The following is a 16,033-nucleotide window of genomic DNA, read 5'->3' as shown; positions in this document are numbered from 1 at the left end:
AGCCAACTTTCCCTTTCCTTCCCATGGCTGTAAATTCTGTCCCGGCTCCATGTACAGATAATCCACAGAGCGAGTGTCCTCAGCACAGGATAGTGTCATGATGCTGAGAGGTGTGTACAGAGGAAATGAGCACTTACAGAGCACCCACTGTGCACCAGACATTGTTATGAGTTTTACAGGTATGAATTAAATAATTCCACCGCAACCCTAGCAGACAGAGCTTACCATGCCTATTTTACAGATGGGCAAGTTCAGAAAGGTCACATAAATCAGCCTAAAGTCACAGCTGGTAAGTGGCAGAGCTGAGATTTGAGCCTGCATCTTTTGCCCCCAGCCTCTTGCTGCAGGGACCATTCTCCTTGCTGCACTGCTTCTCAGGGCATTCTATTGGGAGCCCTGCAAGACAGGGCTTAATTTGTCTTTGACCACAGTACTGAGCTTGAAGAAAAATTTAGCAAGAAATGAGATCCTGACATACAGATGCTCCACAAATGGCCCTGTGCTTCCAATTCCCAGCTGGGTCACAAATGTCCCTAGAAAAACAGCCTTTCTTTCCATGTGTTGTCTGCTCCCCTATTTCATTCCCTCTTCTTGCTCTTCTCCCCTCTCTGCTATGTCTTTCCATGTGTGTGTGTCTCTGACTCTGTCTCCCTCTCTCTCTCTCTCTCTCTCTTTCTCACACTCACACATACACACACACCCTCCCTCTTTCTCTCTTTCTCCCTCTCTCTCAGGCATACCTCGATCCAGCAGCCGGAGCAGGCGGAGATACCAGAGATACCACTGGTCCCAGAAGCGGTCCGTCATCCCACCCTGAACTCATCCTTCACAGCCAGTCCTCTCGCAGAGCCTGGTCCACCACCGTCGACTCGAGGAAGCCAGAATTACTTGACGCTGGGCTCACACGCAGCCTGCTCTCAGCAAATGCCTGCCTGAGAAGACAGCCACCAGTCCTCCCACACAGAGGCTGACTGTGCCGGGAGCCTGTTTCACAGCAACAAAGGAACAAGTGCAGAACATGCTGCCTTCTGCAGACTGAGCTTGAATGGGCCGAGGGGAGGTCAGAGATGCAGGGGAGGGGAGCCAGGGAGGGCTCTCACAAAGAGGAGAGGTTAGGGGTGGTTTTGGGAATGAAAATCCAGTCAAGGCCATGTCCCAAATTTCATTCCAGGATCTTCTCTACTAGGACAGGGGTGGGAAGCAACCAGCTCAGCCATCCTGGACTCTGGAGACCAGCCCAAAAGTCCCAGAGCCTCAATGCCTGGTTCCATGGGGACCACAGACATTCCTTCTCTGAGACTGCCAGGCCTATGCAACCAGAAAAAGGCCAAAGACCCTTTCTCCCCACATCCCTCTGTGGATCCTCTGTTACAGTGGAGACAGCAAAGGCCCTGGAGTTGCAGCAATGAGTTCAAATCCTGCTACAACATAATAGTTACCTGGCCTCAATCAAGTTACTTTAACTCCCTAAGCCCCAGCTTCCTCCTCTGTAAACTGGAGAGAAGAGAGTTTGCCTCACAAAGAAGAATGAGACAGTTCTGGGGTGTCACTTGGTAGAGAGCAGTACTCAAGCATTCATTCCCCCTTTCCTTCTAACCTCTCTCCCTCTTGCCAAAGTCTCGGTACCCACACATCCATACATGCCATGGCCTACCTCCAAGCCTTTTCTCTGGCTCTCCCTGCCAATAGCACAGCCTCCCCTGATTTTTCTATCTAACTCCAATGCCACAGAATCAGGCAGCCTCTTCTTCCTTTATATTTCATTTCATTTTCTTCTTTGTACGAGACTCTGCACCCTTACATGACCATAAATTCCATATAGATAGATAGGATCAGCTTTGTAATCAGCTTTGTATCCTCAAAAGTACCTCACATAGTGCCTTCAACTTTGCAATGTTCAAATATGTACTAACTGAATGAATGAACTAATGAATGTACTACTAATGAATGAACAGGCAAGCAAGTCTGGGTACCCCTCATGATTTCATTTCTATGGCAGGAAGAGGGATGGACTATGGGGACCCCAGTCCATGGGCACTGCCTTAGGCCTGTAGAAGACAGAGCAGCCTGTCCTTGCCCTGCTGGGAACCCATTTTACAGTAGACTGGCCACCCACACAGGGAGACCATACCCCTGGTGCTTGGGAGTTCTACTCACAGAACTGAAACCCAAGGGGGCGCCAAGTCTTGCATTTTGAGCCTAAAAACTACCCAGCGGCCACATGCACATCCATCAAAGCTTTTGCTTTAGCCTAGTGCATGTCAACAATACCTTCTCACTGCCCTAATAGACATGTTGGCAGCACAGGCCTCCTGGTCTCCATTGGGCAGCTGCTGGGAGCCATCCTCCCTCAACAGCTGCTCTTCCTGGGGCAGGCTAAGCAAGATGACATAGGCTGTACATTCTGACAAAACTCAAGACTCAAGAGGAGGCATGTCCAGGGGTCAGGAGCTGGGAGGGAGGAGAAAGTGAGCAGAGCTTGCTGTGCACCGTGGTTCCTTCTTAAAGGGCGGCACTGGAGCTAAGCAGATGCTACTGCCCAAAAGCTACTGTTAGGCTTCCTTAGGATGATTTTATTATTACCTTAAATGGACAAGACTCCAGTGTGCAGTTAACATAAGAATGCAAACCCTTCCCACTTGAGAGAGAAATGCACTGACCCAGTAGCCTCCCTGTTCCTTCAAGAAAAACAAAATCCAACATTCAGGTGTGGCCAATACTTGCTGGCTTACAAGTACTTTCCCATCAAGCATCTTCTTTGGGCCTTTTAACAGCTCTGCATGGTCTGCAGGATGGGAATCGCTTTCCCCAGTCCACAGAAGAGAAAAACCCATGTTCCAAAGGTTAAATAACTTACTTATGATCAAATAACTATTAGGTAGTTGAGTTGAGAAAGAAATATGTGTCATCTGTCTCCTCCCGAAGAGAGTTCCTGGGGCTCTGAGGAACTGTGACATCTTTCACAGGGTAGCGGAAGCCCGCACAGTAGGTCAGGATCTGGAGGAAACAGAGGACTCTCCCAGGCAATGGTGACATGCCACAGGCACAGGCTGAGTAAAGGGCTGCAAGTGGTCACTTACTAATGGCCTTTCATCTTTTTCTTTGGCTCCTGGCTTGTGGCTGCCAAGGGAGAGCATTTCCAGATGAAAAAGTGGTTTTCTCTAACCCAGCTTGGGAGAAATCTGGAGAGGGGTGCACACGTGGCTCCCACCATGCAGGAGACCTAGAGAGAAATGGGCTGTGAGCAGAAAGTCCCAGTGACTATGTGGACATTGTGTAAGCCAGAGTGCCCCAGTGAGGCTAGGACCACTATTCCACCCCCAATTATTGGGCTTGGAGGAAGAAGCTGGCCCTGTTCCCCTGCCAAGGGAAAAATGCTCCACACATTTTCAAAGAAAAAAAGGGAATAAAGATATTAAAAAGAATAATATTGGTGCAAGCACTTCCCCCACAAACTGTGAACCTAAGAACATAAGTTATTACCTGTTGGGTCAGGCGCAGAATGAACCTATTCAGTCAGGAATTGTACTAAAGAGTGGCTTAAAACCATCACGCTGGGCTGGCTGCTTAGAGCTCCTCAGCCCACCACTGCTCATTTCTCTAACTCCCACAGTGCCTCCTAAGTCTTACTTTAAATGCAGGCCCTCTAGAAGTTGAGTAAAATGTTCCAAGAGACTGTCAGAGTTGCCATTTAGCTGCAGCGCTATTAGAAAGGACGGGGTGTTGGCCAGGACAGAGTTTTATTAGATTGTGCAGTTGTTGTTTTGTCTTAAACAATGGCTCCTTCTTTCACCAGGGTCAAAGTAAGCACCATTCCCACTGGTATGGTCCCTCCAGCCCACCCAGCTGACTACACAACATGCTCTCCAGGCCACCACGGCCTGTCCATGCAGAGGGCTGGTGCACCGGTTACTTAATGTCACAACATAGATGTGTTGCCTTCTCTTCACTGTTCCTTCTTCTTAACTTGGCAATGTTGTTTCTCTCTCTCTCTCTACCCGCCCCAACATGAAAACATTGTGTTCCCGATCAGATAAAGCCAACACAAGTGTATGGAGCAGAAGGCAAGCAGCATGGAGGGAGGAGAGAACCAATTGTGTCCCAAATCTTTCCCACTCATCTTCCGGGACAATAATGACCCCTGTTCCTGCTGCAGCACTGTCCAGCAGCTTGGACACATGGGGCTAACCGATGAGTGGAGGCCACACAGGAGGCGGTACAGTTGCTAGTGTCTTCATACCAGAGTGAAGACTCTGCGGACATGGCATTCTCCCCCCACCCCCACTAGGAAGTGGGCTCCACCAGGCTGCCATTTTGCCCTGCAAGCTGTGTTTCAGTTGCAACATGAATCAAACACTCCAGCAGACACCATGCTCAGCCACCTCCCACACCACTTCTGTTCCCTTAGGGATTAGCATCCAAGTGGTGAAGTGAAGCCTGTGGCCAACATATTCTCAGTGACACCACCCTGAGATGGGATGGACGCCTGCCAGTCTCCCCCACGAGATCCTGGTGTCCCCAGGTAAATAGGCTCCTTAGCTGCACACCTGAAGACAATACCAAAGAAAAATATCACCTATCACACTGAAATTCAAGACTACTTCTCCCAAGAGGCCTTTTCCAGCTAACCTCATTCTTTCTCTATGTCAGAGGTTCTCAAAGTTTAATGGGCAGCAGAATTGTCTTAGAATGTCAGTTATCCATGCAGATAACTAGGCCTCACTCTCAGAGGCCTGAATGTTTAACAAGCTCCCCAGACGATCCTGAAACAGTGATCTATCTGCTTGTCTCTTAAATGTAGCACTGCCTTCATTAAACTATTTTGGTTGAATTCTAGAGTATACCCCACCTCTCCATATACCCTAAGGGTCCAACAGGAAAGGGGATTCTGAGTCCTGAATTACATCAGAGTGTCCTGGAAGGTAAAAAGAGGTCCTGCCTCCCCTCAAGGCCCAGCAGAGGGCCACAGACCAGGGGCTGAGAAGCTGCCCGCCAGGAGGCTGAGAAATCAGCCTCATCTCTCCACAGGCTCAAGATAGTGTTCGTTCTGCCTTAGCTCCACCACACATCTGTACAGTGGCTTTAAATGTCACCTCAAATATCAGGCCAGGCAGCAGGAGGGAAAAAAGGAAGCTAGTTAACCTGCCTTGCCCTGGCTTTTGTGCAGCTTTCATCCTTGCTCACCACCGACCTCCACTGAGATCTTTAACTGTCCTCTGCCAAGGAAACTCCAGGTCACGAGGACTTCACACAACCTCTCACTGCACTGAACTCTAAACCATGTTGTTAAATGGGGAAAAAGCAATCCCTCCCTCCCTTACCCCACCAATTCCCTGAGCATCTATAGTTCCCTCACCAGTCGATTAAAAACACCATGTTGTTCTGAATCTCCAACCACAGCATGCCACCCCATACTCCTGCCCTGTGGCCCTAGAACCAGACCTTTTACCTCTTTCTCTGACTTTTCAAATCTCACCCATCCTGGGCCATGGAAGTATTATGATAATCTCATCCCCTCTAAGGTTTTCAGGATAAGATGTTAATATTTAGGCCCTTACATTTTGGCAAAAGATACTGCCTTAGGTCAAAGGAAAGAATTAAAAAAAAGCTCATAGATACAGAGAACAGATTGGTAGTTGCCAAAGGCCAAGGTAGGGGGTGACAATAACTGAAGGGTATCAAAAGTTACAAACTTCCAGTTTTAAAATACATAAGTCATAGGAATGTAATGTACAGCATGGCAGTTACATAATACTATAATAATTATAATACAATAAATAATATTTGAAATTTACTAGGAGAAATTTGAATATTTGAAAGTTACTAAGAGAGTAGTTCTGAAAAGTTTCTTATCACATACACACACACACAAACACACACACATAAACTGTAACTGTGGTAACAGATATCAACTAGACTTATTGTATTGACCATTCAATATAAACAAATATATAAATATAAACAAATATTGAATCATTATGCTGTATACCTGAAATTAATATAATGTTGTATATCAATTATACCTCAATTTTAAAAAAAGGAAATGAAAAAAAAAGTATGGTGCATTTCTACCATCACCAGGAATGCTGAATTAACATTTTATTTTGAAGACTTTTGTATATGTACATGTTCTGAAGTCAAAGAGCTTAATTTTTCAAATTATAATCTGGAATGACAAGTAAATTTACTGAATTTAAAAAAAAAGAAAAAAGAAGGAAGAGAAGTGGAAGTCCAGGCCTTAGATAAGGAGGAGAGTCCCGGATTCTCGTCCCTGAGCTGTTGCAGGCTTTTTGCCTGTCAGGCCATCCTGAGGAAGGCAACACAAGGGAGCTGGTACCTCCTCTGCCCTCCTTCACCCAGTTCCTGATCTCCAATTTTCTACCCAGAATATGTCCACCTACCTTCTTCAAAGCACCTAAATTACAAAGTAGTTCTCCTTGAAGAAAAAAATAAAAAGAAAAACAAATAAATAGTTGGAGAGAAAGAACACCTCAGAACCTGACCCAGGAGTACTAGGTAATCCAGAGCATTCATTATTACCTCCTTATGTTTCCCTCACAGTCAGCATTACTGGCTGTGAGGTGCCTCCACCTTACCCCCGACCCCAAGATCAGTCTCTTCACCCATCAAAAGAGGCAGTGTGACTCAATGATCTAAAGGCACCTCAAGTGTGGTGGCCATTCACCCCCATGAGGTTTGGTCTCCCTTAACTGTTGCTCCCATCTCTTAATTCCCATAGGTCACTGAAATAGAATCAGGAAAACTTAAGCTGTCAGTCACCACAGCTGAAACCTCCTACCTCACCCAGCCCATGGAGAGCCCTACTGTGGAGGATTCTCTCCCTTCTCCTCTCTTCATTCCATGCCTTTGACATCTCTTGCAAGGACTTTTCTAAACAGCCCCACTTAGCACGTCTCCCCAGTAAAATCAGGCACCAGATTATGATGACTGGGATTGATAAGAATGAATGTGAAGTTCAATAGGATCAATAAGAGCCCACTGTCCCACCAAAGACATACCACACTTTGGTTAATATATATCTAGAACTAAACCTTTTTTTCTATATGTTGTTGGGGTATTTGTTTCTTTTAGAAAATGTATAATCTGTGTGTGTTCCATAGGGCAATTCACTATTGCATCAGAATATTTGATTAGCCTGAATACCTACCTTAATGCCCCTTTCTGCGCCCCCACCCCACCCCCACCCAATACATACACACCAGGCTGGATAACCAGAGTAGCTGAACAACCAATTTGAATTCTCTCTTCCTTGGCTCTTATTTTCAAAATGAGAAGAATCAGTTTCCATGATCACTTTACTTTTTTAGCAAATGAATTCTGCTTATGGTTCTTAAAAATGATCAATTCCCATCAATCCTATAAATAATATCCTTATAATCTGTTTATATTGTTAATGTGAGGCCTTCTAGGTATTGGGAAGGGACCTGAAATATGGAATCAGACCAACTGGGTTCAAATCCCAAATGTTTCTCTAGCTGATTTTAAGCAAATCACTTAACTTCTCTAAATCTCAGTTTCTTCATCTTTTGGATGAACATAAGGCTGATGTTATAGAATGTAAAAATCTTCACAAGGGAAAACGAAAATAACATGTACAAAATACAAACCACTGTACCTAATACCAAGTAGGTGCCTAATAAAGTTAGTGCCCTCTCCTACAATAGAAAACAAGCTCATTCAGGGTGAAAGTCTCAATTCATGGGCCTAGTGGATAGATAAGCCAGTAAAAAACAGCATCAGCTCTGCTACCAAGAACAACTCTCAGTTGTTCTATTACATTGTATACACGAAATTAATATAATGTTGTATGTCAATTATACCTCAATTTAAAAAAAAGGAAATGAAAAAACTAGTGGCCCTTATGAAAATATCATTAAGGACAAGTCACTGCTCCAAATCCCCAGCTTCTCTACCTGCCCTTCAGGCAGGGGCAGATCCCTAGATCTTGCTTGCCCAACTTCCCCAACTCATCTGGTTCCCTCCGTCTTCCCTAACAGAGGTTAGAAAGTTCCAAGATTCAGTTGTGGAAAATTCTTTGCCTAGGTCCATATGAACCAAGTGGATGAAGCTCCCTGCTGGGGTTTTCATGTATATGTGTATATATGTATATAAAAATCTGATAAGAATAAATTGATATAACATTTTTAAAATCAATTTGGCAGTGTCTATCAACTGCCAAAGCACATAGCCTTCAGCCCAGCAAATCTAAGAGTCCCACCTACTGCACTTAAAAACACATTGCAGTGTGTTCTATAATTGCCAAAAGCTGGAGATAACTAAATATCCATCAGTAAGGGACAAGTAAGATAAATTATGATGTAGTTATGATATACTCTATGTTATACTTTCAAACCATTAAAAAGGACAAGCAGGTTTATATACAGTGACATGAAAGAGGGTCCATGATATATTGTTGGGTGAGAGAATACAATTTGTGAAGTAATTTTACATCATTTGTGTTATCCCATTTTTTCATAAAAACAAATATGGATATATAAACACACAATACACACTATGGGTATGTATTTCAACATGCATAATAGGAAAGGAGTTCTGGTAGGATATGCACCAAATTGCTGACAGTGGTTATCCCTGGGCTATAGGGGAAGGTGGTTAGAGATTTGTATTTTATAAAATTTTATGTTGTTATAATTTTTTTACCATGAGCATTTGTTACTTTGGTAATTTTCAAACCATTTAAGTATTTAGGCTGACTTAAATAGAAGCTTGTACCTTTTCTGGAAAACGGGTGTTGCCTTAGTCCCAGAACAGCAAGTTCCTTCTTCATCCACCACTTGTAGGAACTGGAATGTGAGATGGTCTCCAGAGATCCCACATGTCTTAATAACCAACACCCTAGACTTATACACCTGTCCACTGGCCTGAAGGTGCTGGTCATCCCCCTCTTTGCTCCACACCACTTGCTTTCCACAAGACTCCAGATGGGCACTCCATAGACTTAATGAATATTCAGTAAAACCCCAAATCTTCTCAAACCAGCCACTTATCAACTATTTAGACACCTTGAGGGACTTTGGTCAGAGACAGCAACTATGTTTCATCTCAAGTTCCAGTTCTAACCAAGGGGAAATGATTGTCCAGAGCTTTATGTTAAATTAAGTTACTGTCTTTCCCTTTGCAATAATAAATATCTTGGAGACTACGAAAAAAGAAGAGATTCTGAAGCCACAGGCAGGACAGACTGGGAAAGAGTGGTGCCATCAATTAATGACGTCTTGCAGGACAAGGCAGGAAGAGCTGTAACACACATGCCATCGAGCCTGCCATCCCTGCCCTTGTACAGTGGCCCATGACTCACTAACACTGAAGCTTTCAAATCTGCCATCTCTACTAGGAGTGTTATACTTTGGTTAGAGATAACTGACAGTTGTGGGAAGTGGCTGAGGGAGAAATAAGGTGACAGCTGACTGTGACTGTATGACTGTCTCATTAAGTGCTGCATCTATCAGAAGACAAGGTGAAGATGTAGAGAGTCTGAGGAAGAGAAGGATCCCCTAACAACAGGTGGAGATGTGGCCCCAAACAGCTGCAGACAGAAAGTTCTGAACACCTGGGTACAACACAGGCCTCAGGTAAGCCGAGTCTGGGCTCCACCTGTCACGTTCCTTATCCTGAGGACTCAGTAATTGTGCCCACATAAGAACATGCCTTTCACAATTCGGAAATGTCCGAGTACCCTGTTAACTGGGAATTCACTCATCTTCTCTATCGCCACAATAAAAAATAGGATAAAAAAGCCCAAAGCCAAAAAAAAATCTCAGAACTTCATGTATTGTAACTAAAAACACTCAATAAACAAAACCAGTCCTTGAGCTCCCTTGGGGAGTAATTGTCTAAGAATGCTTCTTTTCTTTCAGTTGGTGAGAGAGAGACACAGACATGCTAAGACTATGTGGAGCTCATCTTGAAATCATTAATTTTTTCCAAACACCAGTGTGCAGTTTGTGGGCTTTTCCTGAGCAAGTGGCAGCAAGCAGTGAGGAGGCTGCTGAGGACACCCCTTCTTGCAGATTCTGCCTGGGGGTTCAGAGAAAGTGGTCAGACGAAGCTTTTGGGGAATGGTAGGAAATTGGAAGGCAGGGTCTAAGGCCCAGGCACCATGACCTGCCACAGAGAGGCCTAGGATGACTTTGGATGGACTACTCCCAACCTGGAAAGACAGAAAGCAGAACCAATACCTGTACCCTTTTCAGGCCCATTTCTAGGGGTTGAGTTGGCAATCAAAATATTCTTCCTTATCCATCCCTGGGTCACAACTTATAACCCCAGCAATCACACACAGGGGCCCAGCAGCAAGAAAGGTTGGTCCAGTTTCTGGTAGAGGTCTTAAAACGCATTTCTCCTTCTCTCAGTTCAGGAATGAAGTCCACGGTGGAGAACGCAGTTTGATCATCCATGATTAAACTGTTCTTTGTTGCACTAAGTCCATGCTCCCTAAGAAGGTGGGAACACTCTCCTCTGCAGTCTATTCATAAAGAACAATATAACAAAACCATCCTCTGAGTCAAGGGAAAGTCTCCTCTGCCTGATGAAGGCAGGCTCAACAATTAGGAATACCAGAATCCCTGTCAGTCTTAACTGGAACCTCTTAACTAGACATTCTCCAAGCAGATTGCTACCATCAGGATCTATACATATCCAACAGTGTACCAGAATTCTTCCTGGCAATCAGTGTCCCCCACGTACAGACCTGAATGCCACCAAGACATCATATGCCCTGTCCATTACTTACTAGTTGTATGCAAATATCAAGCTACTTAACCTCTTGTGCCTCCATTTCTGATCTGTAAAATGAGGATGATAACAGTATTTAATAAGTTAGAAATGTAAAGGGTTCCTGACACACAGTTAAGTACTACCTATGTGTTTATGATGATTATTATTATGTGCTCAGCCTTCAGTTTCCACGTTGAACTGTTCTCTTCCCTCTGGACCTTTGCATATGCTCTTCCCATGTGTTAGAACATTGTTTCCTACCCTGTCTTCACCTGGCTATCTCTGCTAATTCTCTAAGTCTCTAGGAAGCCTTCTGTGATATGGACTAGGCATCCCTGCATATGCACCCATCATACCCTGCACTTCCTCAGTATCATATTATATTCCAATTGTTTGTATGTCTATCTCCTTAATGAGGTCCTCTTCACTACTGTATCCCTGGTGCCTGTCACAGAGAAGGCACTCAATAAATATGAGTTCAGTGAATGAATGAATGAGGAAGAGGTGAAGAGTGGCCTTCATTCATTGAACAAGCATTTACTAGGTGCCAACCTATGTCATACCCTGGACTGTGCCTGGAAAATATAATAAAGCAGAATACCCAGGCTGATCTCCAAGAACTTATGGTCTGAGGAGCAGAGCTTCTGCCTCCTAGCAGAAACCTAAGAAAAAACACAGGCTGGGTGTAGCCTGGCCCAAAGCAGGAGGTCACCAGCTACCAGAAGGAAGGGGTAGCTCTTGGAGGGAAATGTAGGTTTACCCAGAATAGGTCTGCTTAATTTGAACCAAGCAACAAAAGCCTTGAACCTAAGATTCAGTGTATCATCCCTGCATGTGAAGAATAAATGTTGTTCTGCATGACCAAAAAAAAAAAACAAAAGGTGAACTCGTCTTTTTAAGGGTGGTTTATTTACCCAAGTATCAATTTAAGTCTTTGAAGAGAAACATTGGTCAGCACATTGCATCTATGATGCTTGCAAACTGTCTTCACCAGGCTGTAAATGACAACAGAGATCACAGTTTCTGCATTTTTATGTGCCACCCCACTCCTGCCAGCCATTGGCATCAAGAGCCTAGCAAAGTGCCTTGCCCAGAGTAACAGAACATTGCAGTATGAAAACGGGGAACAGCTCTCTCCTTTTGTATCATTTCCTCCCTTCTGTGTTTTTCACTATGTTTATGTTTGTTTTGTTTATTAGCTTAAGGGAGAAGAAAAAGGAAACATCAGGAGTGTTGTTGTTCTACTTTTCTGAAGAAGAACTGACACCGCTGCCATCTCACTCATCAAACCAAGTCAGCTGTGGGATTTTGGAGATCTATTTGGCTATAACTTTGCCAGAAGCCTTTGATAGCTCAGGCTCACTGAAGGAAAATTAAGAAAACAGAATTTCTACTTATAGTAAGAAAAAGCCAAAGCAACTTTTCCCTTGGAGATTACATCATAGATACTTGAGGTTATGTTTTCCATCCTGGTTGCCCTAAAAAATGAGGCAACATAGGAGCTTATCCTCAATGAAAGTCCAAACCTGTCTACCTTCAGAAAGACAATGATGCTCCCAAACCCCAGCCCAGGGAGCAGGGGGACTCCAGAGCACTGCATCCTATGCAGTTGCAATATGACTGCACACCCGCCCCAGAGGAGGACTTCCGGAGAGGCACAGTGCCTCCATCCTTCATCATCCACCACAGGACTCTGGTCCCATTATCACTACCATTCTGAGGGTCATCTGTGGAATATAATATAATGAATTTCAAAGCCAGATAAAAGTGAACTGGAAATTATCTGCCCCATCATCTCCATTCTTTTTATGGATAATGAAGAGTACGCTAGTAAGGCCTATGACTCAGAGAATGCCTTCCTGTCATGAATGCTAGACAGAGAAAACATGCACAGATGGCTGTGTGTCAATGAGCATATACATGCACATTGGCCTACAGTTGTGTTCATGTGAATATACCTCCCTATATTGTATCAGAGGCAGACAAATTAGCCTGAATAGCATTGGAAATATCACCCTAGGCACTGAGCTTGTCATTAAGGCAGCTGTGTCTCTACCATCAGATACAGTCTCCCAGAGAGACCAACTGGTTTGGGAACATAGAGATAAGAAGGGCAATCTGGGAACAGATAACTTATTTTTTCCTGATATCTTTGAGATTGAATGCACTCTTACATGGAGGTACATAGAAACATTTCTAATTAAAATGTTACTGGGATCTGTTTTAGATGACACTTACCCAGGGGCAGTGTGTCCTCATATCCCTCCATGACAGGCCCAGCAGAATGGGTGGGAGTACTGTGTCTGGAGTTCAGCTAAACCTTTGATAAATGTCCTGTACAATATATTTGTAGATAAGATAACGAAAATTGAATGGGATAAGAGTATAATTGGGTAGAGTGCTGTAGACAAACTGTAGAGTCCAACAAGGATAATACAGTGAGCTTCAGGTAGGATATGGGTTTCTGGTGGTGGCCACAAAGTTCTCTCCTTGACTGTTGTGCTTGACTTTTAAAAAAAATATTATTTCCTAAGATGACAAGATGAAAGATATGTTTATAACACAGGTAGATGATAACAAAACTGGTATAGTGGGCTTGATACTATAATAGAATGACCAAAGTCAATATGTAAACTTTTCTCAGCAGATATGAATACTAGGTCAAAATTAACAAGGGCAAATTTTATGTCTAAGATCTACATTTTAAAATGAAAGTGTACAGCAACTGGGAAACACTTAACAAAATGGCAATAAGTACATACATATCAATAATTACTTTAAATGTAAATAAACTAAATGCTGCAAAAGACACAGGATGATACTTCTGAGAATTTACCCATAGAAAACAAAATCATTAATTCTTGATGATATATGTACCTATGTTTATCCCATCATTATTTAAAATAGCCAAGATATGGAAACAATCCAAGTGTCCACAAATAGATAAAGAAGATGGGGTACATAGACATAATGAAATATTATTTAGCCATTAAAAAGAAGGAAATCTTGCCATTTGTGACAATGTGGATGGGCCAGAGGATATTATGCTAAATGAAATAAGTCAGACAGGGAAAGAGAAATACCATATGATTTCACTTGTATGTGGAATTCAAAAAAAAAAAGAGAGAAAGACCCATAAATACTGGCAACAGGCTGTTGGTTACCATTAGAAAGGGCATGAGGGGATAGGTGAAATAGGTGAAGGGGACAAAGAGGTACAAACTTCAAACTGTAAAATAAATTAGTCACAGCAATGAAAATACAGCATATAGAGAATATAACCAATAATACTGTAATATCTCAGTATGGTAACAGGGGGTAACTACATTTACCACGGTGAGCATTTAGCAGTACATATAATTATCAAATCACTATGTTGCACATCTGAAACCAATATAATATCGCATATCAACTAAATTTCAATAAAAATTTTAAATAATTTTCTCCTCTTCTAAGAATCTGATGCTATGAATGCTACAATTGAAATAAAAATATGAGTGGTGGGGAAAATAAGACTATTTTTACCCATGAAAAATTAATTAAAAGTTTAAACTATAAACTGATGAAATATGTAACTAAAATAAAATGCAAATGGAAAGATTACTCAACAATTCCAGTCCTTTGTATCTACCCTAGAGAAACACTTGTATATGTCCATGCTTATTCACAAATGTTCACAGCAGCACTATTTATAATGGTAAAAAAGTAAATGAAAGTAAAAAGTAGAAACAATAGTAGAAGAATTACTAAGACAATTATGGAATATCCATAATGAGAAATACTACATAGATTTTCAAGACATGTCATTGCAGGAAGAAAAAGTTGCAAAATGATATGAAAAGCATGATATGTTAACCTCAGACATACAAACACACAGAAATTTCTACAGATATATATCTATATATGTAAATACATAGAAAGGTCTGGAAGGGTCCCTACTAACTGATACCAGGATTTACACCTCCAGGAAGAAACTAAGTTGGTATAGTCAAAAAGGATTTGGTTTTACCTGCAATATCTGAAATTCAGAATGTATGCATAAAACTGTGAAATTCAGCTTTCTTTTTAAAGTTTTACTTTTAGCTTTTAAAAAAGCTCCAAAATATGAAGAAGGGCAAATTCTTGGGCTTTCCATTACCCCAAACCTAAGGGGGATCAGCACTGTGGAAAGACAGCAGAAAGTGAATGCATACTACACTACACAGAGTGCATTTGAAGTTTGCTGTTCAGATAGCCTGCAAATACCAGGGATCACTAAGCCAGTCCTGTCTGTGGCACTGTGTTGGATCCAACCCAGACAGCACAATTAGGCAAGGGCATGCATGGGCAAAGTGGAATGTGACTAGAGGAAAGAAATGTCTATGGGGTGGTGGGTTCTGAAAAAGCATAACTTAAGAATAATAATTTAAGAACCCACCTCTATTAGTCTTAAGACAAGAAGATTATAGGTTCCTTCAAATATTTGAGGTGTTATTATGCAGATGATGCAGTATAAACTTAGAGTTATTTCTAGAGGGAAATACAAAAGCAAATAAATACAAGTGATTCTTCCTATTAGAAATTAAAAGAATTAAATACATCAAAGGTACCTCAGTAGTAAAATATTAAAAAAGCAAAATAAAACAAAAATTAAAAGAAGAAATATTCTAACTAATAAGAATGAATGACAATAGAATAGTCTGTCATGCAAGATCATGAGCTTCCTGTCATTGGAGGCATTCAAGTAAGAGACTCCATAGAAAAAGATACTGAATTTCATTAGAACCTAAACTATTATGAATAACTCTAATATTCCATGATTTGTAGTTTGGTGGCTGCAGAATCTATTTCTAATCAATGTGTACCCCCATCAATTCCAAGTCCTACAGGTGGTGTACTCTGCCACCAGGTGGCAGTAAATGCTTTGGACTCTGACTCCTAAATGCTAGATGTGGTGAAAAAGAAATTAGCAGTTTTCCAATAGTTTTTTAAATTAGAAACAATAATAAAAGAACAGTCACAATCAGTAATCCTAAAAGTCAACCCTTTCAAAGCAACATGTAAACATAATTCATAATTTTACTGATTATTTCATCATGGTGATTTCTTAATCACTTGCTTTTCCTCTTGGATATTTCTTTTGCACAGGGTCTACAAAGAGACCCTTATCTTCTGTGTTCTCCTCTCTCTGGTGTCAAGTTTCCTGACTTGCGCACAGTTTCAGATCTCTGTGTCTTCTCTTAATTCAAAAATCCTCTCTGCTTCCTTCACAGCTGCAGACCATATCTAATACAGT

The 16,033-nt window shown here is 42.2% G+C and overlaps 1 protein-coding gene across 6 annotated transcripts in view; it reads right to left on the bottom strand.

The window, feature by feature from the left end:
- The window catches only part of LOC118922437 (kalirin), a 483,582-nt gene that overhangs the window by 423,525 nt on the left and 44,024 nt on the right, over positions 1–16,033 (bottom strand). Inside the window, exon 1 of one of the 6 annotated variants that reach the window (XM_036905291.2) lies at positions 741–2,687. The exons of 4 other annotated variants lie outside the window; for them this stretch is intronic. In XM_036905291.2, the coding sequence (XP_036761186.2) occupies positions 741–807 (67 nt within the window). In that variant the 5' untranslated portion in view covers positions 808–2,687. Of the gene's footprint in view, positions 1–740; positions 2,688–16,033 lie in introns of those variants that run through there. One more of the 6 variants, XM_036905311.2, reaches the window with a different exon arrangement.

The sequence above is a fragment of the Manis pentadactyla genome, chromosome 1 (assembly GCF_030020395.1).
Source record: "Manis pentadactyla isolate mManPen7 chromosome 1, mManPen7.hap1, whole genome shotgun sequence".
NCBI classification, from domain to species: domain Eukaryota; kingdom Metazoa; phylum Chordata; class Mammalia; order Pholidota; family Manidae; genus Manis; species Manis pentadactyla.
Note: the sequence above shows the minus strand (reverse complement) of the source record. Positions and strands in the feature narration are given on the sequence as shown.